A 24,338-nucleotide genomic window follows, 5' to 3' on the forward strand; every position below is an offset into this window, starting at 1 on the left:
TTTTGAGTGGGAGGGGATCTTCCTCACTCACCAGAATAGGGGTCAATGACTTGACATCCTCTTGGCACTTGAAATATTGTACCCCTGTTCTCCATTATAGTTATATTCCTATCCCATAGAGTTTGTTGTTGTTTAGCCATTTCAGTGGTATCTAACTCTTCAAGACCCTAGATGGGGTTTTTTGGGCATAGATACTGGATTGATTTGTTATTTCTTTCTTCAGGTCATTTTATAGATAAGGAAACTAAAACAAACAAGGATAAATGACTTGCCCAGGGTCACTCAGTCAGAAAGTATCTGAGATCAGATTTAAACTCAGGAAGATGAGTCTTCCTGACTCCAGACCTGGTGCTCTATCTGTTGTACCACCTAGGTGCCCTTACAACAGGGTAGTTAGGAGGAAATCATTTTATAAAATCAAAGCTTTATAAATATGAGCAATTATTATGATCGTATTAGAGGAAATAATGTCTTTAAGTATCCAGGACTCTTAGAACATAAGGAATCAGCAAATCTGATTTCTTTGAGGTACATTTCAGAATTGTCTCAAAAAAAACAACAACCCGCTAATGAACAACTCACTTTGGAAGAGTAGACAAACATAGCCAGGTGGTATTATTCAGGTGTTAGTCTCACTTGCTAATGAGTAATTAACTCCCTTTGGCTATACAGAAGGCAGGAGCAGACTAATATCTTCAGGGACCCAGAAGTAAATTTTTGGTCTACAATACACACAGCTGAAGGGGGTTTGGCTCTCTTAGCCCATATCTTCAGGAAGGATGAGCCTAAATGGTATAAAACTTGGAAGTGTTTGTTCTACTCCTCAATACCTCTAGGGAGCCTGGGATGAGATGTATAAAAGACCTTGGAGATTAATACTTATCCTTTTTCCCTTCAACTTAAAGTTTTGGAAAGTTCATGGCCAGAGAGCCAAGTTGGACACAACAAAGTCACAAGTTACTTAAACAGAAGGATGATATTCAAACTCAGGGCTTCTGTCCCCAAATCCAACAAGAAGAGGTGCTTCTCTTGATATTCCATAGTTTTCTAATTTAAGGACTACAGGAGTGAGAACCAAAGAAACCTTCTGATATTCTTTGGCTCAGTTCTGGAGAACTTTGAGATAAAGGAAATCCTGGTTGGTCTATTGGTCCCTGGAAAAGTGAGGGAGTGGTTATGCCCAAGAGACTTAGCTGCAGTCAGGAAGAGGGTTGTCTACTCTAGGGATAAAGGAGAGGGAATCCCATTATCACTTTCTTTTTCCTCTTTTATTTGTCAAAAATGTCAGGACTCTTCAAGTCTTTTCTTCAGACCTATTGAAGTAGGGGGGAGATATTTCTCCTTTCCCAGCAGCAACAGTGCCTGTTTGAGCATGGTAGCAACTTGCCTTGGCGAGTCTAAAACTGGATTTCAAGTCCGTGGTTGCATTTTCTGATTTTGCATTTCTTTCCCTGAGAATGGTTAACTGAACAGCAATCCTGAGAAAGATATCATTAGCCTTGGTGGATTCCTCATGAGTTGGAGAGGTATGAGTTTGAGCAGGAGTTACTTCCTGCTACTACTTTTCAGAGAAGATGACCTTTGGTAGATTGATAAAAGGATGGTACATATATTTCTGACTAAATGAACTGTTTAATGGCGTTGTAGATTCAAGGTGAAAGTGAAATTCCTATTCACTAATTTCACAAAGGTATAATATACTGTAATGTGTTAAATATCAACCTCCCACCCCCATAGTATAATGTGTGATGGGCTACTGTAACATGTTTTATGTATTTGTCAATGAATGCTTCTGAGTCTTTTGTGTTTTAAGCATTTCTTTTGTGGTACGGAAAATAAATAGCTGTCCTATACCTTATCTATTTTGTACATTGTGTGTCTTTTGAGAGGGAATCTTGCTTATCCCTTTTGGGAGTACTCTGGACAAATCTAACTTTAAGAGATTTTCTCAAGTTATATTCTTAGGTGGTGGTAGGAGAAGAGCCTTGGCCCTTCTCTTTAGAGGTGAGACTCTTTGAGGACTGCATCTGGATCTGCAAAAGTTCAGAACTGGAACTTCTTGGAGAGAGCCACTTCCCCCAGACCTCAAAAAAATTAATCATAGATTTAGAGGTGAAGTGTCTTCAGAGGTCTTCTAGTTCTCCTGTTACAGATAAAGACACTGAGACTCCCAGAAGTGATGGGTTCAGTTTGACTCAAATAGTATCTGAGACAGATGGAATTCTAACCCATCTCTTCGATTTGCAATCCAGAGTTCTTTTCACCTTATCAGACTGCAGTTTGAAAACCAACCACAAATCACCTAAATTCTCTTAAGTCCCAGTTTCCTCTTTTCCAACATTGGGGCATTGAATTCGATTAGCTCTAAATTCCTTTCTAACTCTTGCCCTTCTCTGAGCACATATTTATTCACAGTTTCTTAAGACCATTGTGAGGAGCTCTGCTTTTCTTTATCTTATGGGAGGATTTAAATTGCCTTCACTCCAGCTGGGATGTTTTCTTGGTTTAGGCAGAGGTAAACAAACCTTGGGCATCTAAGACAAGATGGTATCTTGCTCTGTTATTCCCATCATCACCAAGCACCCAGGTGTCTTTCCTGGATTTCCAGATCCTCCCTTCCTTTCCTTACTCGCAGACCCTGATTATTCTCTTTGGGGCAAATTGACTCCATTCTTTCGGGCTCTCTCTCCCCTTCTCAGCCTCCCCAGCTCCATTTCATTTGGACTCATCTACATTTCTGTTTCATTTTCCAACACACTAGCAACTCAAGTTTCTAAAGCACTTTGCTGACAATGGCCCCTCTGAGATAAAAAATCCAACTATTATTCATCCTCATTTTACATTTGAGGCACCGAGGTTCGATGATTGCACAACCTGTGAGTGACTGAGGCAGGATTCGAACCCGAGAGTCTTGCTTCCAGGTTCAGAGTTCTACCAGTGATGCCCTCTCCTCTTTCCCTCAGCTTTTCCTGAGCCCCCAGCTTTTCTAAGTTTAGCTTTCTCAGCGTCCCCCTGGCTGCTTCTCTCCCTCTCTGTCTCAATATGAGTGCATTAGACATCACCAAAGGAGCTTAACAGAGTGGAACAAAACTGGAGGCTTGTGCTTGGAAAAAGAGCCAAAACAGCCTGCAGTTGGGAAGGCAGGAAATTAAAAGCCAGAGAGTAGAGAGCGAGAGAGAGCAAGAGCGAGAGCGAGAGAGAGCGAGAGCGAGAGCGAGAGAGAGACAGAGACAGAGAGAGACAGAGAGAGAGACAGAGAGAGACAGAGAGAGACAAAGAGAGACAGAGAGACAGAGAGACAGAGAGAGAGACAGAGAGAAAGACAGACAGAGACAGACAGACACAGAGAGAATCAGACAGACAGACAGACACACACACACACAGGGACAGAGACAGAGACAGAGACAGAGAAAGAGATAGACAGACAGAGACAGAGACAGAGATAGGGACAGAGAATTGGAGAAAGAATTCTTTGGTGTGACCCAGAGGAATGCATGTCAGAAAATGCTGCAACTCAGATCAAGGGACACTCAAGGCTTGGGCCTTCCATATTGTAGCCCTTGTGGTGAGAAAGCCTGTGGGAGGCCAGAGGTGGAAAGCCCCTGGGTACTCTGCTTATCTTCATGAAGTGTTGGACCCTGGAGTACATGGGAAGCCTTTGGTAAAATTGGCAAATCATCGGATCTGTTTAGGTTCTTCTACCTCTCTCTTTCTCTGTTCTCATTGACCCTCCTGCCTCCATTCCAGGCTACCTACCCAGAGAATATTGGACAGTACTCGCTACTCTGGTTCTCACACCTTTTTCCCCTTTCTTCTTCTTCTCCTTCTTAACTCTTCTTTCCCCCTTCCTTCCTTCCTTCCTTCCTTCCTTCCTTCCTTCCTTCCTTCCTTCCTTCCTTCCTTCCTTCCTTCCTTCCTTCCTTCCTTCCTTCCTTCCTCCCTCCCTCCCTCCCTCCTTCCTTCCCTTGCCTTCCATCTTCTCTTTCCTTCTTCAAAATGGAATCTATCTTATGTCTCATAGGAATCCAAATCCCTTAGGTATTTGCTAGGTAATCTGATTAAATTAGTGTACTTAGATATTAATAAAGGTTTAACTTGTTTCTCTTTCATGAAGTATTTGCATTTTAATAAGGGACTATTGGGAAAGAAGTCTAAGTAGTATCCCTTAAACTGGCAGTGTGATATAATGAAAAGGGAACAATATGTATAGCCAGAAGATCAGAATTTGAATTACACAGCATACTGGTGGCACACTGGATAGAATACGGGACCTTGAATTAGGAAGATTTGAGTTCAAATCTATTTTAAGACTCTTAGTAGCTGTTTGACCCTCATCAAGTCATTTGACCATTCGTGACCTCAGTTTACCTATCTGTAAATAGCATCTATTTGCAGGGTGGTTGTGAGAATCAAATGAGATATTATTTGTAAAGCATTTTGCAATTTTTAAGGTGCTGTATAAGTATATTAATAATAATGTATTGCTACTTATTACTTTGTGACTTTGGACAAACCACTTAAAACTTCTGGGCCTCTGTATTCTCATTTATGAAATGAGGGAATTGAACAAGCTAATCTGTAAGATTTTTCTAGGTCTAAATCATATGAAATCTCAGAAGAAATCCCTTTCTCTACCTCTAGGCAATACCTATGTCTTGGGTCCTATGTTTGTTGACAATAGTCATCCTGTACTCTTCCATAATGCTTTACATGCATGGCCTTTTATGATTCTGACAATGATTTTATGAGGTGAGGTTACTTATTACTGCCACTCTTTCATTAAAACAATGTTTCCTACTCCATAGAATGAGATAAAAAAGGGGACTCTGACACAACTTTCCATCCCCCAATCTACGGTCATCTACAGTTGTCCTGATCCATAGCTGAGCAGATGGCTCCAGAGGAGAAAGTGAGGCTGGTGTTTAGTATAGCATTCTCTCACTCAAATCCAATTCACATTTTTATCAAGGCATCACCTCACTGATATCATGATCTCTTCAAAGAACAAAGGACAAGCATCATCATCATCATCTTCATCTTCATCATCATCATACAATGAGTAGAGCAAATATTATTATCCCTCCTTTACAGATTAAGAAACTAAGTTTCAAAGAAAGGCAATGACAAAGATCACACAGAAAATATTCAGTAGATTTTTCTGACTAGGTTTTCTGCCTGGGTATTCACTCTACTACCTTGTACATCAATATTTTAACTAATGCCTACAGCCTATATTGAACAAGTTATGATTAAGTCACAAGCCATTCTAAACAAAAATGTAACCTGAAATCTTTGTTCATAGGACATATAATGGTGTTTGGAATAGGGAGGCTCACTTGGGGTTCACCAAGAGGACAAAGTTCAACTTGGACCTCTCAGAGGTTTCCATGATACTAAAGGGGAAGGAATTGAATCCGAGGATAATGTTGTCTTCATTCTTTAAATTTCTCTGGGTATGGTGCTTATCGACCATGTGCAGGGTCTTAGCTCTCTATGCTAGGCCAAGAAATAATGAACTGATCTGAAGGTCACGAGAGACTATAATGAAGCATTTATCCTTTGTCAGTGTTAACTTTTTTTTATTTTTGTAAGTTAATGTGATTAAGTGACTTGCCCAAGGTCACACAGCTGAGTAAGCATTAAGTGTCTGAGGTTGAATTTGAACTCAGGTCTTCCTGACTTCAGGGGCCAATACTCTATCCATGGACCACTTAGCTGCCCCCAACTAATTTTTAATATAACTGTCTTTTGGCACTAGTGAAATTGATCCTAGACTAGACAGAGAATAGTTTTCCCATTTTCTTGAGGAGGAACTTTCTTCACTGTATCCCTTACAATTTGTACATGCATGCTTCTAGTGATAGGGAACTCACTACTTTTAATACAACCCATTCTGCTTTTGGATTGCTCAAATTGCTAGGGAGTATTTTCTTATTTCAACCAAGTATCTGCCTCTGCAACTTCCATCCATTATACTTTGTTCTTTCTGACAAATCTCCAAAGAATCAAGATGCCCATGTTGCCCTTAGTTTGGTAAAAATATGAACTTGTCTTCCCTGTAAGGAAGTTGGGGGGTGGGAAGAAGAGAGAAAATGGATACTTCTTAAACACACCCTTGTTAGTCTATACTTCTTCCCAAAATCAGAAAATAAGCACATATCATCTTCTTCCATGAGAAAGTCCTTCAATACTTGAAGCAGTTGTCATATGTCTTCAGGTCCTTTCTTTTCTAGAGTAATATCCCTAATTTCTTTAGTTGATTTACCTATCTCATGGATCCCTGTCCTCTAATCATCCTGGTCACCTTTGGGACACACTCCAGCTTGTTAATGTCCTTTGGATCATACGGAGCACAGAAGTGAACACGATATTACAAATGGAGGCTGGTAAGGGCAGAGTGCACAATGATCTCCCTTGTTTTGGATTCTATGCTTCTGTTAACACAACATAACACAACATAAGATTGCACTTAGGTTGTTCTCTTCCTTTTCCTCCTCTCTCCGCTATGATTTACACTGTCAATTACCATTAAAATTATAGATCTCTAAAATCTTTGGTTCTTTTCCCAAATGAACTATCATTTAGTCAGTTTCCCATAGCTGTATTTTTATAGTTGATTTTCTGTACACAAATGACTTTATACTTATGCCTATTGTCTTAATTTATTGAGAATTTTTAAAAATCTTGATTCTTTTATCCAATATTTTAGCTTTACCTTCCTGCTTTGGATTATCTGCAAACATAATAAACATGTATTCCTTAATTAAAATATTGGACAGAATAAGATGAAGGATAGATTTTGAGCACAGTCCACTACAGATCATAGACTGGGATAGCATTAATTAATACACTAATCACTCTTCAGCTCAAGTGATCCAACTCATTTCAAATCCACCTAATTGCAGCTTCATCATGTCCATAAGGATAATCTGAGAAACTTTGCCATATGTCTTGCTGAAATCCAGATATTCAATGTGTATACCTTGATCTACCAATCTAATAATCCTCTCAAACAAGAAAATAAGGTATTCTGGGATGTTGTGTTTTGGTTGAACCTACAAGTACTCTTAGCAATCACTATTTTCCTTATTAATCACCCATATACCATCTCCTTAACAATGAATTCTATTATTTTGTTAGGAATCAAGGTCAAGCTATTCAGCTTTTGAAATTTGAAGATCCTCTCTTGCTTTTTGTTAATTAGGAAATTTGTCTACCCTCAGTTCTATACCTTTCCCACTCATTGCAATTTTTTGAAAGATCACTACCAACTCTACAGAAATCATGTGTACCAATTCTTTGAGCTTCTTGAGATGTAGTTTTTCCAATAGCAAGTTGAACCTCATTTATCTTGGATTGTTACTTTCAGGGTCCTTTGTAATGTTTGCTCTCTCCTTACCATTACAATGATCATTCTCCTTTCTGGTACAGAAAACAGTAGCAGAAAAAGAGTTGAGTATTTCTGTCTTCTTTCATTTATTCATCATTATCATCCCATCTACAATGATGATGTAGATGACCCTGTGCCCTTTATTGATTTTTTCTTTTCCTTAGCATTAAAAAGTCACACAATTCACCTTTTGACATTAACATTGAATACTGTCTTCTGTTCATTCTTTTGGGGGTGTTAAGTGACTTACCCAAGGTCACACAGCTAGGTAATGATTAAGCTCCTGAGGTTGAATTTGAACTCAGGTCCTCCTGACTCCAGGGCTGGTACTCTATCTACTGTGCCACTTAGCTTCCCCAGTTCATTCTTAACTTTAGCAATTCTAATGCTCTCCTTTTAGAACCATACTCCTTTTTTTTTTTAAAATACTTAAGCTCTGTCACTGATTCTTTTTCCTTGTCTTTTCAAAATTGGTGGATATATTATCTATGCAATATTTTCAGTTTCCTCAACAGGTTCTTTTGTCATAAAAATTTGATTAATAAGAATACTTCACTTCCTCTTAAGTTGACCTGTTCTGAGGAATTTTACAGGATTCTACCTAGTCTTTCTCTGAACTCTGAAATAATGTTAGTGCAAATAAAATGGATTTCTGACAAATCTCCAAAGAATCAAGATGCCCATGTTGACCTTAGTTTAGTAAAAATATGAGCTTGTCTTCCCTGTAAGGAAGTTTTTTTTTGGGGGGGGGAGAAGAGAGAAAATGGATACCTCTTAAACACACCCTTGTTAGTCTATACTTCTTCCCAAACAAATTTCACAAATCTCTCAACTTATTGTGGTTACTTTGACCCAGAAGAGCACTTTTCTTATGCATGTAGTCACATCTTGGTTATACTCTCTCCACAATCAACATTGCTTCATTGTCAATGTTCCATCTGGTCTCCTTTCCTGCACATCTGGCCAACTAATTTCACTACCAGGGAACATAAATGATAGTAATACTTTGTGGTTCTCTCTGATACATTTGTTTTTGGTGGCCTGTGGCTCTCTTCTCCTAAGAACTCTACAAAATTTTCTTCTATCTCAGATTTGTCATAGACAATATGCTTATGAGAGATGGTTAAGATAATTGGGCATTAATAATGGTGCCGAGGATTTCTTGACTCCCAACTCAGCACTTTGGCATGAGCCCATGCTGACCTCTCTTAGTCTCAGACTCTGTGATGGGGATAGATATTATATAGCCTTAACTAAGGGACAAGGAGTCCATGTACTAGCTACCAGACTTCTATTTACAGTATATTTCATCCATTATAGATTTGCATTGATACTATATAGAGATAGCTGCTTAAAAGCATACAATATATATTCCATGGAAAAAGCATAGCTCATTATGTATTAAGAGTCTTCTGGGGTTCGGCTAGGTGGCACAGTGGAAAGAGCACTGGCCCTGGAGTCAGGGGTATCTGAATTCAAATCTAGCCTCAGACACATAATAATTACCTAGCTGTGTGGCCTTGAGCAAGCCACTTAACCCCATTGCCTTGCAAAAACTAAAAAAAAAAGTGTCTTCTGGTGATATAGTGTCATATAGAAAAGGGGTTATAGGAACATAGAATAATAAACTTAGGTCATCTAGCCTAACCACTTTATTTTAGAAGTTACTTCAAATTAAAATGTAACTTCCCCCAATCATGTTAAGGGACCACTTGAAATCGGTCCATGGTTCTCTTACCCACCCTGTTCCCAAGGTTGAGTTGGGTAGAAAGATGGGCAGAAAAATCAGAAAATCATTTGAGGAATTTAAGACACAGAAATTAACTTGCTCAAGCTTGGCATAGTGGAAAATGCACTGGACTTAGAAACAGAAAGACCTGAAAAATCAAGTTCTACCTATACTAGCTGTGTGACTAAACTGGCTTCTCAGTTTTATCCTCTGTAAAATGAGGGGATGACAGTGGAGAGAGTACCATGCCTGAAGTTCTGTGACCCTAGGCAAGTCACTTAACCCTGTTAACCTCCAGGTTTTTCATCTCTGAAATGATGTAGAGAAGCAAATGGAAAGTCCCTCCAGTATCTTTGCCAAGAAAACCTCTAATGGCGTCACAAAGAGTCAGACATGACTGAAATGACTAAAGAATGCAACTACATTATCCCTTTCATCTCTATGATTACCAGTCCTTCCATTAGACTATGTCAGTGATTATATTTAAGGATTTGATTTTTTAAAAAAACTAAGAATATCAAATTCTTTCAAAAGAAGCAACTGTCTGTAAACTTGTACTGGTACTCTAGAGAAAGAAAAGGAAAGGAGATACAATGCATGCTATAAAGTGCAATCATTAGTTCTTAACATAGCATAGTCTCCAAACTAAGAGCAAGCCTCTATTTGTGAAGGTTTTGCAATTTGTGAGAGTTGGTGGACTGCTATAATAATAGAAACCTAAGAGAGGTAGACCCAAGGGAAGTGGACCTAAATGTCTTGCCCCCAAGAAAACAGAACCACAATTGTATTTCAAGGGGAATGAAATGCATTTTGCATTTTTTCTGCCCTCTTTTTACCTTATTCAGCCTTGGGAGCATCTGGTTGGTACAGTGGATAAAGAACTACCCTTGGAATTAGGACAGGAGTTTGAATGCAGTCTCAGGCTCTTGACACCTACTAGCTGTGTGACCTTGGGCAAGTCATTTAACCCTAATTGCCTCACATCCAGGACCATCTCCAGTCATTCTGATTCATATCTGGCACTGGACCCAAATGGTTCTGGAGGAAAAAGTGAGGCTGATGACTTAGCCCAGTACCTCCTGACTCAAATCTAATTCATGTGCTTGTCACGGCATCACCTCACTAAGATCATGGTCTTCTTCAAGAATGAAGGACAAACATCAACAGCAGCAGCAGCCTTGGGAACAGGGATTCTTAACTTGGGGATACAAGGGACTTGTGGATAGGTTTCTAGGCATCTATTAACTTGAATGAGAAAAAAGTTATATATTAGTTTTTAGCAACTTCTAACTGAAATCAAACCTTTTCTACAATTAGGAATTTAAAAATATTCTGAAAAAAGGTCAACATTGGTCTTCTTCAAAGGAGTCCGTTACATAGGAAACTGTTAAGAACCCCTACTTAGGAAGTTTGACATCTTCAAGGGTGACCATTGGATATAGATGTTTGGAATTGTTGATTTAGTTTTATTAATTTACAGAGTCTAAGGGCTCCCTGAATCTCATGTAGACATTTCTACATATTTACCTAATTTCAGCTTTTATTCAAACTCCTTATTGATAAGCACTGGACTGAGATTTCATTGCTATTGGGAATCCTCTAGTAAAGAAACTACATTCAATAGATTGAGTGACTTTTCTATAATTTCTAGCATTAGGGAGTGGTCCTTAATACTAAGAGGTTAAGTGATATGTTCAAGATCACACACCGAATGTATATCAGAGGCAGACTGGAACCTAGGTCTTCCCAACTTTGAGGCTATCTCTCTACCAACTCACTGCTGCTTGATTCAAGAAATAAATAGAACATCAATCATGAAGACTAAGGGCCTTAAAATGTATAATAGGAAAAATGATAGATTTAGAACCATAGGACTTGGCTTCAAATCCTTGGACAAATCTTTCAACGTCTCTGAACCTGATCGATAAAATAAAGGAATTAGACATATCACCTCTGAGGTCCTTTGCAACTCTAAATCTATTAATCTGTAATTCACTTACCTGATATATATATATATATATATATATATATATATATACATATAATATATGTATTTCTAAGGAGATCCAAAGAGCCATTCCCCAACAGGGTTTTATTCTGAATACATGTCTTCTGAAAATAGAATAGTGTGGTAAAATGAAATTAAATTTAGGCAAATGATTACCTTTTAGTAGCCACAAGGGTTATTATTTTCTGGCCTATTTAATTTTCTTTTCTCCTATTTTTTTTGCTTCCTTTTCTTCCCTTTGTCTTTGTCCCCTTAAGATCAAGTGCCTAATTTTAGTTCTCAACCATTCTTTAATATTAGTACTAACATAAGGTAGTCTTTATGTCTGAGGCTTTTGCTCTCCTGTGATATGTCATACATAATTAACTGTCATCTTCACTATTAATATTGGCTGAGATATTAATTTGATGAATCTTAATTTCTTTTAATCATAGCATCATTTGTGATCCTCCATTGGACATTTCTTTATAAGAAGGACACAAACTGCCAAGAGGAAATAATAATAGTATGTTAGGGTGTTTTGGGGAAAAAAAAATCTCTTTAGTAATTACATGTTTTGCCAGGAAGAGTATCTGTTTCTTGAATGGGTGACTGCACCCTAATTTCTCTGTTACAGAATGGATGTTTTTCTTGATAACCTTTGGACTTATTTCATTTCACACATTTGAGTGAAAATACTTAAGAAAATAAACAAATATTTCAAAAAAAAATAAACAAATATTTCTGCTTTGTAGTATTCCCCAGTGCCTGTGCCATTTTGAGTCCTAGGAGTGGAAGTGGGGAAGAAGGGTGTGGCTCTGTGATTTCATGTGTTTAGGGAACTCCCCATGTGGGGGCTCCCTCCACAAAATTAACAGAATCAACAAGTATTTATTAAGTTCTTACTGTGGACCTGGCACTGCCCTGTATTACTACAAACCTGGCAAAGTGCTGAGAGCTAGGAATACAAATGTAACACTCCATTACAATAATTAGCCCATTTTAAACCTGGAAGCCATATATAATGGCCCCTGAGGTCCGAGTAGTTCTCTTCTTCCTTCTACAGCTTTAGGCTGCGGTTTGGCTCTCTGCCTTAATTTACATTTATATTTATCTCTAGCTAACCCTGGGCCTTTTGTGGTTGAAGCAAAATTCAGGTTACCAGAAATGTTCAGGCCTTGGCAGGGGAAGTTGGGGAAAGAGCACTTTTCTTGGAACTTTCCCCAGTAGTTGATAATGTGGATACAATGTGGGTAATGTCAACCCGAATTTTTGACTCAGAGATGCCAGTAATGCTGGTTGCCCTCCTTAGTCTCCCCCACTCCACATCACCTCAACTCAGTCTTATTTTCTCTTTTTCCTGTTACCTCTGCCTACCAATTCTGGCTCAGCACCTGAGATCCCCACTTCTTCCTCTTAACTGCCAGACTCTGGAAAGCTCACCTTCCTTTGGTTTGAACTAGTCCCTGCTTTAATAAAGGTCTTCAGAGCCAAGTCTCACCCAATCTGAACTGATTTCATCATGCCACCCCAACAGACTTTCTTATTAGACTGTAAAATCCCTGAGGGCAGGGACTGTCTTGACTCTTTTTGTATCTTCTTTGCTTAGCACAAAATGATATATAGTAGGTATTTAATAAATATTTATTGATTGATTGATTGGCAAAGCATTATTCACACCTAGAGTCACTAATTGCACAGAGGATAGAGCACTGGGCTTGGAATCTGGAAAACTTTTCTTTGAGTTCAAATCCAACTCAGACAGCTACTGGATGAGTGACCCTGGGCAAGTCACTTCACCCTGTTGACTTCAGTTTCCTCAGCTGTGAAACAAATTGGAGAAGGAAATGGAAAACCCCTCCAAGATCTTTGCTAAGACAACTTGAAATGGGGATATGGAGAGTCAGATATGACTGAAACAATGGTAAGTCAACAATTGAAATGTTAGCATTTACGTAGTAATATTCTCTGTCTCTGTCTCTCCTTCTCGCTCTCCCTCTCTCCTTGTCTCTCTCTGTCTCTGTCTTTCTCTTTCTGTCTCTCTCCCTCTCCCTCTGTCTCTTTGCCTCTGTCTCTGTATCTCTGCCCCTTTTCTCCCTCTCCACCTCTATTTCTGTCTCCATTTATCTAAACAGTGTTTAGCATCCTGATACACTTTATGAGGGAATAAGTAATTTTGACTGATCCTCATCCCTAACTTTACCAAAAAAACCAAAACAGAAACAGTTCTTAACCTTAAAGACCTTCCTTTCTAATGGAAAAGATAACATATACATATATCTATGGATGTGCACACACAGACTAGAGGAAAGGGAGCCTTAGAAGGGAAGATATGAGCAAGTTAGGGAGAGGGACCTGGAAAAGCTTCATATAAGAAGTTATTCTTGAGCTGAAGCCTTTTCCAGCTTCCTGACTCCCAGAACTATCTTCTGTCCAATTCTATGGTGTCTCTCACTGTTAATCAAAGTAACTTAAATGTTTATTCAAAATCTTTTCTGGCTCTGTCTAAGCCAGTTATGGAGTACCAATATGGAAGAAACCCAGTCACTTGTAACATGTCCTGGTTAGATTGCATATCAATTCCTGGTCTCTCCTTACCCTCTCTCTCGTCTGTCTCCTCCCTTTCCCTTTCCCATTGCTTTGTTCTTCCCTTCCCATCTCCCTAATGTTCCCCAATTCCTCCTTTCTTTCCTCGACCCCCTCCTCTCTGGTTTCCTGCCACCTTTCTCCCTTAGAAAGTGATTGGACAGAGGTGGATCCATTTCCCATTCTTCCTCATCTTTTCCCCACTGATAAAGCAGCCTGGGAGGTGACTAAAGCAGGCCTCATGCATGATTCACACAAACCTGGGAGCTTCTTAGATAGTGAAACATTGACAGCATTTCTTCAGTTTAGTCATCATGCTGAGGACTTGGGAATGGACTCGTTCCCCATTCTCTGCTTCTGATTTTGCTGAGTGACATTAGACAGTCACTGCCTCTCAGGGAGTCTCAGTTTCATCATTAAAATGAGCACGACACTATCTCTGTCCTCCTTACTTACTGGGGTGTATTGTGAAGTGGAATGTTTTGAACTCCTTGGAAGCAAGATAGTTGGCTGAATCTAATTATGCACATGCTTCTGAATAGCAGGAGACATGAACAAAACTCCCCAGGCTGGCCCTGTGGCACTCAGGCACACTCACCTCCAGGTACACCACCCAGGGCATCACCAAGGTGGCCACAAGTAGGTCTGCCACAGCCAGGCTCACCACCAGGTAGTTAGTGGCCGTCTGCAGGGAGCGTTCTTTTAGCACAGCCAGGCAGACCAGGACATTGCCAAAGACAATGACCAGGATGAGAGCACAGTAGGAGAGGGCATAGTAGGCACGGGCATGGGGTAGAACTGAGCCAGTTGTGTTCTCCTTTCTGCAAGTAGAGTTGATAGAGTTGTTCAGTGGACTGAGAAGAGCCATTGTAAGAAGTGAAGTCATCTTTCTGAAGGAGTTCCCTAGAACAAGATGAAAAAGCAATATTGATCAGGATAATTCATCTTATACTTTTAATCATTTTCCCTCTCCATGTAGTAATAGCTAGCATTTATATAGCTCTTTAAAATTTGCAAAGTACTTTTACATCTATCATTTCATCTGATTCTCCCAACAACTTTAGGGAGTTATTAATTATATAGAATATTAATATAATAACTACTTATTAATATTAATAATCTCCATTTTTACTGATGAGGAAACTGAGGCAGATACTTGCTCAGAGTCACACATTCGGTTAGGCAGGATTTAAACTCAGGTATTTCTGGCAGCTCTCTATCCATTTCACCAACTAGATGTAGTTCAAACAACTGCAGGTAGGATTCAAATCCAGGTCATTTTATCTTCATATGCTTTTGTGTTTTTTTCTATGTCTCACCTCCCTTTTAAAAATCCTCTTGTGCATCCCCTACAAGAAGATGTAGACTTGGAGAGTCCAGTCTAGAAGTTAGTTTCAAAAATTGTGGGAAATATTGGGGGACCCTAGAGGTCAAACACAGTTTGTTGCCATGATGATCTATTGGTGTTATCCATTCGACTACAGGTGATTAATACTGATAGGAAAAATCACTGCTGTCACTATCAGACTGTACTGACCTTGGATCAAGAACCTCCCTTGTCAAAATGGTGCCATTCTATCATAGAATGCCCTGGGGGAGCATCTCCTAGACTTCAAACAGTTGTTTGCATTTGATTGGAGGGAATTTGATTTATTTTAATAAGCATTGACTGAACACTTACTGTGTATTCTTACACAGTGCTCCCTCCCTTGGTAGATGGAAAAGAAAAAAGAAATTCAGTTGCAATTTTCAAGGATCTCAAATCTATCAGAATAAATGACAGGTAATAAACTAATCCTATAACACTGAATATAATACATGCCATGAGAATAGTATTTTAAAAAAGTATAGGAAAGATGACTTCTTGTTGGTTGGTTTTTTTGTTTTGTTGTATTTGTTGGGGGTTTGGAATTGTAGAGCAACAAGGTGGAAGAGTGGAAAGAGCACCAGACCTAGAGTCAGAAGACCCATCTTCCTTAGAATAAATCTAACCTCAAATATTTACTAGCTATGTGACCCTGGGCAAGTCACTCAACACTTAAGTGTTGCCTTAGTTTCCTCATCTGTAAAATGAGCTGGAGTTGTCTCCTGGTTTATATGCCACATTTTATTGAAATAAAACCCTTTCAACTTCGGAGATCAAAGAGTTAAAGTGGATAATTGAGAATGGACTGCAGGACTGGAATAATTTAGAGCTAGTTGGTTTTGTTTTTGTTTTTGATCCTCCCTACTTCATCCTGTCAACTGTATTTTAGAATGTAATAATAAGTTGCTAATAATAATTATTTGCACATTATTTCAAGAAGGGTAGCTGATGCCCTGGTGATGGTACTATCATTGCCAAGAGCTTTGGGAAAAACACAATGTCTTTCTGATTATTTCCTGGAGATGAATATTTCCATCTTTGAGAAAGGCACAAGTCCAGAGGACTTGATATGATTTGGAAGATTAGTTAGGGGGACAGTTTGACCATCTCTACAAATGGCATGGTTCTGTGAGGGTAATAATGTCTTGTTACCCATCTCACTTGTCAAACAGAAATGAAGCCCAGAACTTTGGGATGCTTATTACTGTATTGTCTGACCACCAAGAGTTTTGACAGCTATTTAAAAATAGTACGGCTGAATGTCAATAGTGAATTACATTTTAAAAAAGCAAAACAAAACACAACAAAAACAAACTGAAGCCCAACTATATATCATCTGCCAGATGGTTTTAACTTCAGATCAATTTTCCCTCATTATTGTCTCTGGTCTCTAGTTGGTTACATTTCTATGAGCAGTCAAAGCAACTTAACCTTTGGTTTGCCTCTGGTAATTGGTAGTTTTGAGAAATAAAAACAATAAAGAAAAATTTAAAAGTTTGAATGCTGAATATTTGTAATGATGATTTTTTTTTTCTCCTCAAGAGAACAAAAGAGGAAACCTTTCTTTTTGGAAGAAAAGTGGAGGGCTATGGGTGCTAGATTGACCTACACTATCAGAAGCAAATACTATATCTGACTTTGCAGATCGATTTTTTCTCTTGGTACAAGGGAGGGCACATTTTGAAGGAAGAAGTATTTATGGAAATGATTAAGGAGTCAATAAAATAGTAAAAGAAATTGAAAGGCTCAAATAAATACCAAATCTCATAGTAGCTTATTGTTTCTGAATTCTATCTTAAAATTTTTTAATATCTATTGTAACTTAAAAGGTTGATAGATCTGAGTTTTTCTTCTCAATTTTCCCCTCTAAGATACTCTTAACAAATAAATGTGGAGCAGAAGGGGGAAGCAAGGTATCTAGAAAATCCACCAGCTAAACAATTGATAGTTAAATGATTCAAAATAATTACTACTATATAGTATTATCAACTGTATTCTTCTCCATAATCTAGATTATAGAAAATCTAATCATGGCCCATATTTGATGTTATTTTTCAGAGCATATCTATTTTTTTCAAAGGCAATTTATTTTAGAGGTGCCTACTGTCTTGGGGGGAGTTTTTATTTCTGGAAATCTATATTTTGAATTAATATTATATTTAAGTATATTAAGTATACATGTATATACATGCTACATTTCTCAAAGTTGATTTGTCTGCTTTTTGGTTTAACTCTCTAGAATACTAGACTTGATGGTTAATAATCTTCATTATTGAACCTCCATTTTTAATCTAGTCTCTCTCAGACTATAAACTGGTATTAGAACAGCAGCATTAATGAAATGAATAAGATATTCTTAGAAGGAGCCAAGCACATCTTCAAACTATGGGAGCTGGAACAAAGGAGTAATAAGGCATAGGGACACAACCTCAAGGAAGAAAGTTATAGCTTGTCCTTTCCTGCCACTGAGTCATGGATTATATAGATATCAGACAGGGGAGTTAATTTTGTAGGGCTACCTAATTTTTTTTTTTAGTAATTAAGAGTTTTTATTCAATTCCAGGGTAGCACTAAAAGTCTGTAACAACTACATAGGTCTCTGGGGAAAAGTGGGATGCATCAAAAGGGAAAAGTATTCTTGAATGTCTGTAGACTCAAGATGGTGTGTAATAAATTTGTTCTCTGTTTTCTGTATTTTTAGTATTATGTTTTTAAGAAAACTATAAATATCTAGATGTTGTAGAACCTGGAGTCAAGAAGACCTGAGTTCATATCTGCCTTTAGACTCTGAAGACCATGTTTGCTTCAGTTCCTCATCTGTAAAATGAACTGGAGAAGAAAATAGCAAAGCATTTCAGTACCTTTGCCAAAAAAAAAAAAAAACCCCGATTCCAAACGTGGTCCTAAAAAGTTAGACATGACTGAAACAACTGAAATAAGAAGACATCTTGATAAAAGCAAGACACAAGGTAAATTCACATTTTGTCAGGGAAGATCCTCAATAGCAAAGCAAGATTATTATTATTATTATTAAGCCTTTATGAATGAATTTATTCTGTCTCCTCCCTCAACATCCAGAGGATATCATCTTCACTACTAGTCTACATTGTAGAAACAACACCTATTATTGACCCATAGTAAGGTTGAATGACAAAGTGAGATTGTTAGTTGTAGAAATGGAACTAGAATATAAATCTTCTAATCCACTATTCTTTCCAACCAAACTGTCTTCAGGAACAAAGGAAAGTGCTGTACAAATGAAGGACCCCTTTGGCAGAGGACTATTATTCCCAATTCTCAGCTTTCATAACAGTGGATTAGAGACTTGTTACATGATAAAGCACTGGGACCTCCTTAATGGCTATTTGCAGATAACCAGATGGATGATGACAGGAGAATGGTGGCATGGGGAATTCTGGACACTCCAAAATATTTCTGTGACACAAATGGAGAAATCATTCTAAGCCATGGTTCTAAGAGGTTTTTTTTTTTATGAAAAGAGCAATGGGGGTCTGGCTAGTGTTGAGTAAATCTCAGCTGGTTTCCTTAGACATGGAGTCAACTGTAATTCCTCTGAGAAAAGAAGTCAAATGTGGATGGTGTCAAGGGTGAGACATCCTGGAGAATCTGTGTGAGACTAGCAGAGTGAAGGAATGAAATCCATCTAAATCTATTGAATGCAAAAGCCGTAGGACTCAACCCTGAGTATTTTGGGCAGATAGGATGTCTGAAGCGGCATGCATATATGAATTAAGACTCAAAAAGACAAACTAAGACTCAAAAGAATTTGCTTGGTGAAACCATTCATATGCTAGCAGCATGGCCATCAGTTGGAAAACTGGAGTAATTATTTAGAGCCTTCTGTTTTCCCTGAAATAGTCCTGATTCTTACACCTACATACTGGCTATGAGATCCTATTAAAGTCATTTAACATCAAATGTCTTCTCCAGGCAACATTCTTAGCCTAGAAGGGGCAGGTCTCTGGGTAAAGAAAGTTCCTCATAGTCTCCCAAATGAGTTTTTAAAAAAATTCAAATGGCTAATTCAGAAAGGGGTTCTTGCTACTTTTGGGGGCTTAAATTGATCAATCAATTCATAAAGATTCATTAATTGTCTATATCTTCCAGACACTGTGTAAAGCACTGAGGGGTACAAAAAAAAGAGCTAAAAGACAGTTCCTGTCCTTAAGGAGCTTACAACCTAATAGAGTTCAGGGGTTATAAATCAGAGAATCTTAATCGGAAGTTCTGTGAATTTAAAATATATGTATATTTTTAAATTCTATATTTCAATATAATTGATTTCCTTCGTAATCCAATGAATCTTTTGTATGCATTTGGAAACATTCTGAGGAAGCCATACGCTGTACCAGACTTCCAAGGAGTTCCAAGAAACACAAAAGATTAAGAACCCCTGGGCTCTATGATTCCCTTAAATTTCTATCCTATTCTATCTTATCTTTTTTGGAAGTCATGATATACATATGAACTACCAGAGTCTGCAGGATTTGGAGAAATAAAACCTTCCCAGGACAACTTGCTTTCCCAAACTGAACCTAAATATATGGGTAACTTGGGCACTGGATGAGCAACATTTTAACCTTTGCATGAAAAGTAGTGTGTTTCTCTATTTTACAGGCTGAGAAGGTATTGTTGATTATTTTAACAATTGGTATCAACTTTAGGAATGTGGTACAATGCATAGGGCTTTGGGCATGGATTCAGGAGGACTTCAGACAAAATAGCTATGTATTTCTGGGCAAGTCACTCAACCCTGCTTTCCTCAGTTTCTTCATTTGTAAAAACCATCCCAGCATCTTTGTCAAGAAAAAGCCAGAATGGGGAAACTTTAGAGATAAACAAGTATTGAAACAACTAGACAACAAACAAATCAGCTTTAGAAATAGAAATTTATCCACAAAAAACCCCCCTCTGTCCTACTCTGCTGGTTATGTTATCTTGTATCATACCTACCTATGCAGATGTTATATTTCACCCCCACCTCACCCCCAGTAGAATGCAAGTTCTTTGAGACAAAGAACTATTTTTTTTGTTTTGTCTTTGACAGTTTCTGAGTCAGGTAAGCCTGATCCAGGGTTTGGCTTTTGACACATAATGGCTGTGTGACCCTAGGCCAGTTACTTAACACCTCAGTGCCTCTAGGTTATTCTAAGAAGAGAAGGAGTAGATTTTCCTTGGTAGAAGAATTTCATCAGTGGGAATCAGGTTGGCATTTTATAGTCTTAAAATGTTGTTTGAGTCATAGAGATTAAGCATCTGACCTAAGACCACAAAGCCAATAGATGTCAGACAGTTCTCCAGCTCATGTCTTCTTGACTCAGAGGATGGTTTGGTCCTCTATATCCATGACTCTTGCATTGTACATAGAAAATGCTTATTAAATGTGTTATTGGATTGAATTGTATTTTAAAATTTTATTTTGCTTGTCTGCTTTTAGAGTCATAGTATGCAACTAAAAGGAGCATTAGATTAAATAGTGTCATTTTGTAAATTAGGAAATTGAGAATGGATGAGGAGGAGTGACTTGTTCAAGGTCACACCTACCTCATTTTCATTTTCTCGTCTGTCTGAAGATGGCAGCATGAATAATTATCTATTTTAAAAGAGGAGGTGGGGTTGGTAGGTGCTTGAAAAAAGTCAGTACTCTGACAGCAATAGCCAAGGATAATACAGCAGGTGCACCAGGAACCTCCCACACTCAGCTCAATTGAAGCTTTACTCTCCTAACTTATTCCCCAACCTTGAGATAAGATCCAGTCAATGTCCTTCCATGATGATTGATGAGGTGTCATGCAATAAATCTCATTTATAAAATACCTATTGGACTCCAAATACTCCACAGTCTTAGAAATGGAAGAAATTTCATAGAATCAGCTAATTTAACCTTCTTTTATAGATTAAAAAAACAACACCAGACTTTCCTTCTCCAGCTTTAGGTCACCTTTAGCAAGATAGAAAACATCTTGGTTAAAATTGAAATTTTAATTGCATAATGGAAAGATCAAGGGATCTGGAGTCAGAGGTCCTAGGTTCAAATCTCTTCTATTTCTAAAGCTGATTTGTTTGTTGTCTAGTTGTTTCAATACTTGTTTACCTCTAAAGTTTCCCCATTCTGGGTTTTTTTTAACAAAGATCCTGGGATGATTTTTCCAAATGAAGAGACTGAGGAAAACACGGTTGAGTGACTTGCCCATCTTATGGGCAAGTGACTTACACATCTTATGATTTCTCTGGGCTTCAGCTCTCACATCTCTGAAATTAGAGGATTAGACTTGATTGTCTCTATAATCCTTTTTAGCTCCTAGCCTATGGTCTGATGATTTGTTTGGATCATTCTTTAAGGATTTTTCCCATAGATTTGGTAACTAAGGCTTACAGGCCCAAATGAGTGGGCATAAAGTTTAGATGAAAAAGTCATCCTTTCCCCAGCATGAAAGTAGTTGACTCTTTCATGAATTGCATATTAGCTCTCATAATAGATGGATACTCAGTTCTTGGTCTGAACCCCTGCCTTCTCCCCTCTCCCCACAATTCCAGAACCCTCCAATACCCCCAGCCAGCTCTGTCAAAGCATCTTCATACTAGTTGTTGATTTCCCCTGCGGCTTTTCCAGTATAATTCCGCCTAGTGTCATGTTAAGGAAAGACATGATTTAAGAGGCAATTTAAAATTACCATGACCTTTGTCTTAAAAGACTCTTATATCTATCATTTGCCTGAGCCTTCAATGCAGGTGTGCAACTTTTCTGAGTCAGTGGGCGTTATATTGTTGTTATTAGTAGTAGTGTTTAGCATTTCTATGGCACTTTATGTTCTCAAAGAACTGCAAAACAGCTTTGAAAAATAGCAATTCCTAAGTGAATAGAAATATTTCTTATATTTACATATATATGTATATATAGTATAGAGCAAAAATATGTGCAGCAATTCTAGTTGGTTATTATGGTCAGACCTGAAAGATTGAAATGTTTTCATAACTAAACCTCATCAACATCCTCTTCTACCAACCCTGTAGAAACAGCATTCAAGTATTAGTCAGAATCAGAGGGGCTAGGACAATCAATCAGTCAATCAATTATCTATCAATATTGTTGAATACTGAAAACAGATCAGGTACCATGCTAGATGTCAGTGCATAATGACTCTTCACCCCTCTTAATCACCTGGTTTTGTCTAATTGATTTTTGGTTTACCCTCATATAGAGCCCATGTGTACTATTATATTGTCATTTGATTTCTAGGTACTACAAGTTGGAAGAGTTTATATTACTCTTGACCTGTTCAAAATAAACATCATATGTTAGCCATTTTGACCCTAGAAAATGTTCTAACTTAGAGAAGCAATAGTGACAATTAGGTTCCAATCCTTCTTTTCATCCTATTTTTCATGCTTTAAAAACAAAACATCAGTATAGTCTGGAGCAAAAATTTTCTACTCAGAATCAAAGGCAGACAGTGTTTATGGACCTCTTGATTATGGAAAATAGAAGTAAAATCTTGACCAACTGAAAGGCACCCAGAATGTGGTCAGAATCCATGTTCTACCATGACTGTTATTGCTACATTATTATTTGTATGTGTGCTTTTTGATGGTATTCGATTAAACCAAATGCATGAACTGGAACTAATCCTTAATTGCAATGAGTTTCATTGATCCAATATGCTACGGTAAATAACGGCAGTTCCACACATGAGAAAAACAACAATAACCCTCAAAATCATATGCCATCATTAAAGAAAACATACACAATCATCATCTCAAGTACTATACATCTCTACTGGGAATAATTTGATTTTGAATTGGAAACAGCCTGACTTTAAATAGACCGTACAAAACAGTCTCTCTCTCTCTCTCTCTCTCTCTCTCTCTCTCTCTCTCTCTCTCTCTCTCTCTCTTTCTCTAAGCCCTCAAACCTGGATTACTGGGACACTGAATTAGGGAATCTAAAGTAACAGATTCTCATAATTAAATGAGACACTCAAGAGAAACACAATCAATTCCTTCATAAATCCTTGGAATAATAACACCTTTCTCTTTTCCATCTTTTAATTCTACATTAATATAACTTTCTGAGCTTGTAAGAATCCAATTTTAGGGAAAAGAAAAAAGGAACAAGGAAAGATTTATGCCATCTAAACCACTTAAGAGAGAAAAGGAGGATTTTTTTCCTCAAGATTTCAGGTTTTTAAGTAATAGTATTTAAGTAGTTTTGATGCATATTTTCAGAGAACCACAGAAACCTCAAATCGGTAATGCAGCCTTTCAGGAAAACGTCATGTGCAAATTTAGAAAACAAAAAGAAATAATTACTTACCCTGAAAATCCTTTCTGATTTCTGTAGGCTTTGGAGTTTAACACCTCAGCTCCTGTAGCCATTCACTACTGGCATATGAGCTCCCAAATGCCAAAGTTTGCTTTTCTTAGGACATTGAAACTGTGGAAGTAAAAAGAAAGGAAAATCACCCATTTTTGTCTCTAAGGTAAAATCAGTAATGTGCTGCTGCTCCAGCTTCCCCATCAGACCTTACTGCATGTCTCAGAGCTGCTTTCAGATCCATGAGTTTCCCCTGGTGGCTTAGAGAGCGACCCTAAAGAGAATGGGCCAACTGATCTGTCTCTGTCCTTGGTGCTGAAAAGAGAGGTGGCGAAGGCAGAAGCAGGTTTGCTGTTTTTTCCCTCCCTCTTCTCCTGTTACTTATTCCTCTACAATATCTTTGTATATGTCTTTGTTTTCAGATTTTCTCCATTACCAACTTTAATTTCTCTTTAATAACTCCTTATTTATTCAGTTTAATTTGCTTTATCAATTTTGGGTGAGTTTCTGTAGCATTGGCATAGAAGGACAAAAATGGTGATTGACACTATGAGAAGCCAAGTTAAATTAAAGCAATTAAGTGGTTTAAAATAGAATTAGATGAAAATAGAACTTTAAGGGAAAACATCTGGGAAAGAAGAGTTGAATATATATATAAATAGATATTTGTATGTATAAATATATGTGTATATACATACATAAATGTCTGTATATATATGTGTGTATATACATATACATATGCATATATTAAAATGGAAAACCAAGACAGTATGATTGGAGATAAAGATAAAATAAGCTAAATAATATGAGGACAGATTATTATTTATTTAGCAACATGGTCCATTTTTAGACCATGTTGTAAAGATCAATTTGTCAATTGTTTCTTATAGGTCACCTGTGACATATAAGAGTGGTATTATCAGTCCTTCTTTAGAAATAGTTTAG

General features: G+C 37.8%; 1 protein-coding gene across 1 annotated transcript in view; it reads right to left on the reverse strand.

The window, feature by feature from the left end:
- DRD3 (dopamine receptor D3) overlaps nucleotides 1-23,508 on the reverse strand; it is a 75,070-nt gene extending 51,562 nt beyond the window's left edge. The window contains exons 1-2 of the mRNA XM_074214558.1: nucleotides 23,394-23,508; nucleotides 14,291-14,595 (exon numbers count right to left, since the gene is read on the reverse strand). Coding sequence (XP_074070659.1) covers nucleotides 14,291-14,578 — 288 coding nt within the window. The 5' untranslated portion in view covers nucleotides 14,579-14,595; nucleotides 23,394-23,508. The remainder of the gene's footprint in view (nucleotides 1-14,290; nucleotides 14,596-23,393) is intronic.
- Between the last annotated feature and the right edge of the window lie 830 nt (nucleotides 23,509-24,338).

The sequence above is a fragment of the Macrotis lagotis genome, chromosome 1, assembly GCF_037893015.1.
Source record: "Macrotis lagotis isolate mMagLag1 chromosome 1, bilby.v1.9.chrom.fasta, whole genome shotgun sequence".
In the NCBI taxonomy this organism is placed as follows: Eukaryota; Metazoa; Chordata; class Mammalia; order Peramelemorphia; family Peramelidae; genus Macrotis; species Macrotis lagotis.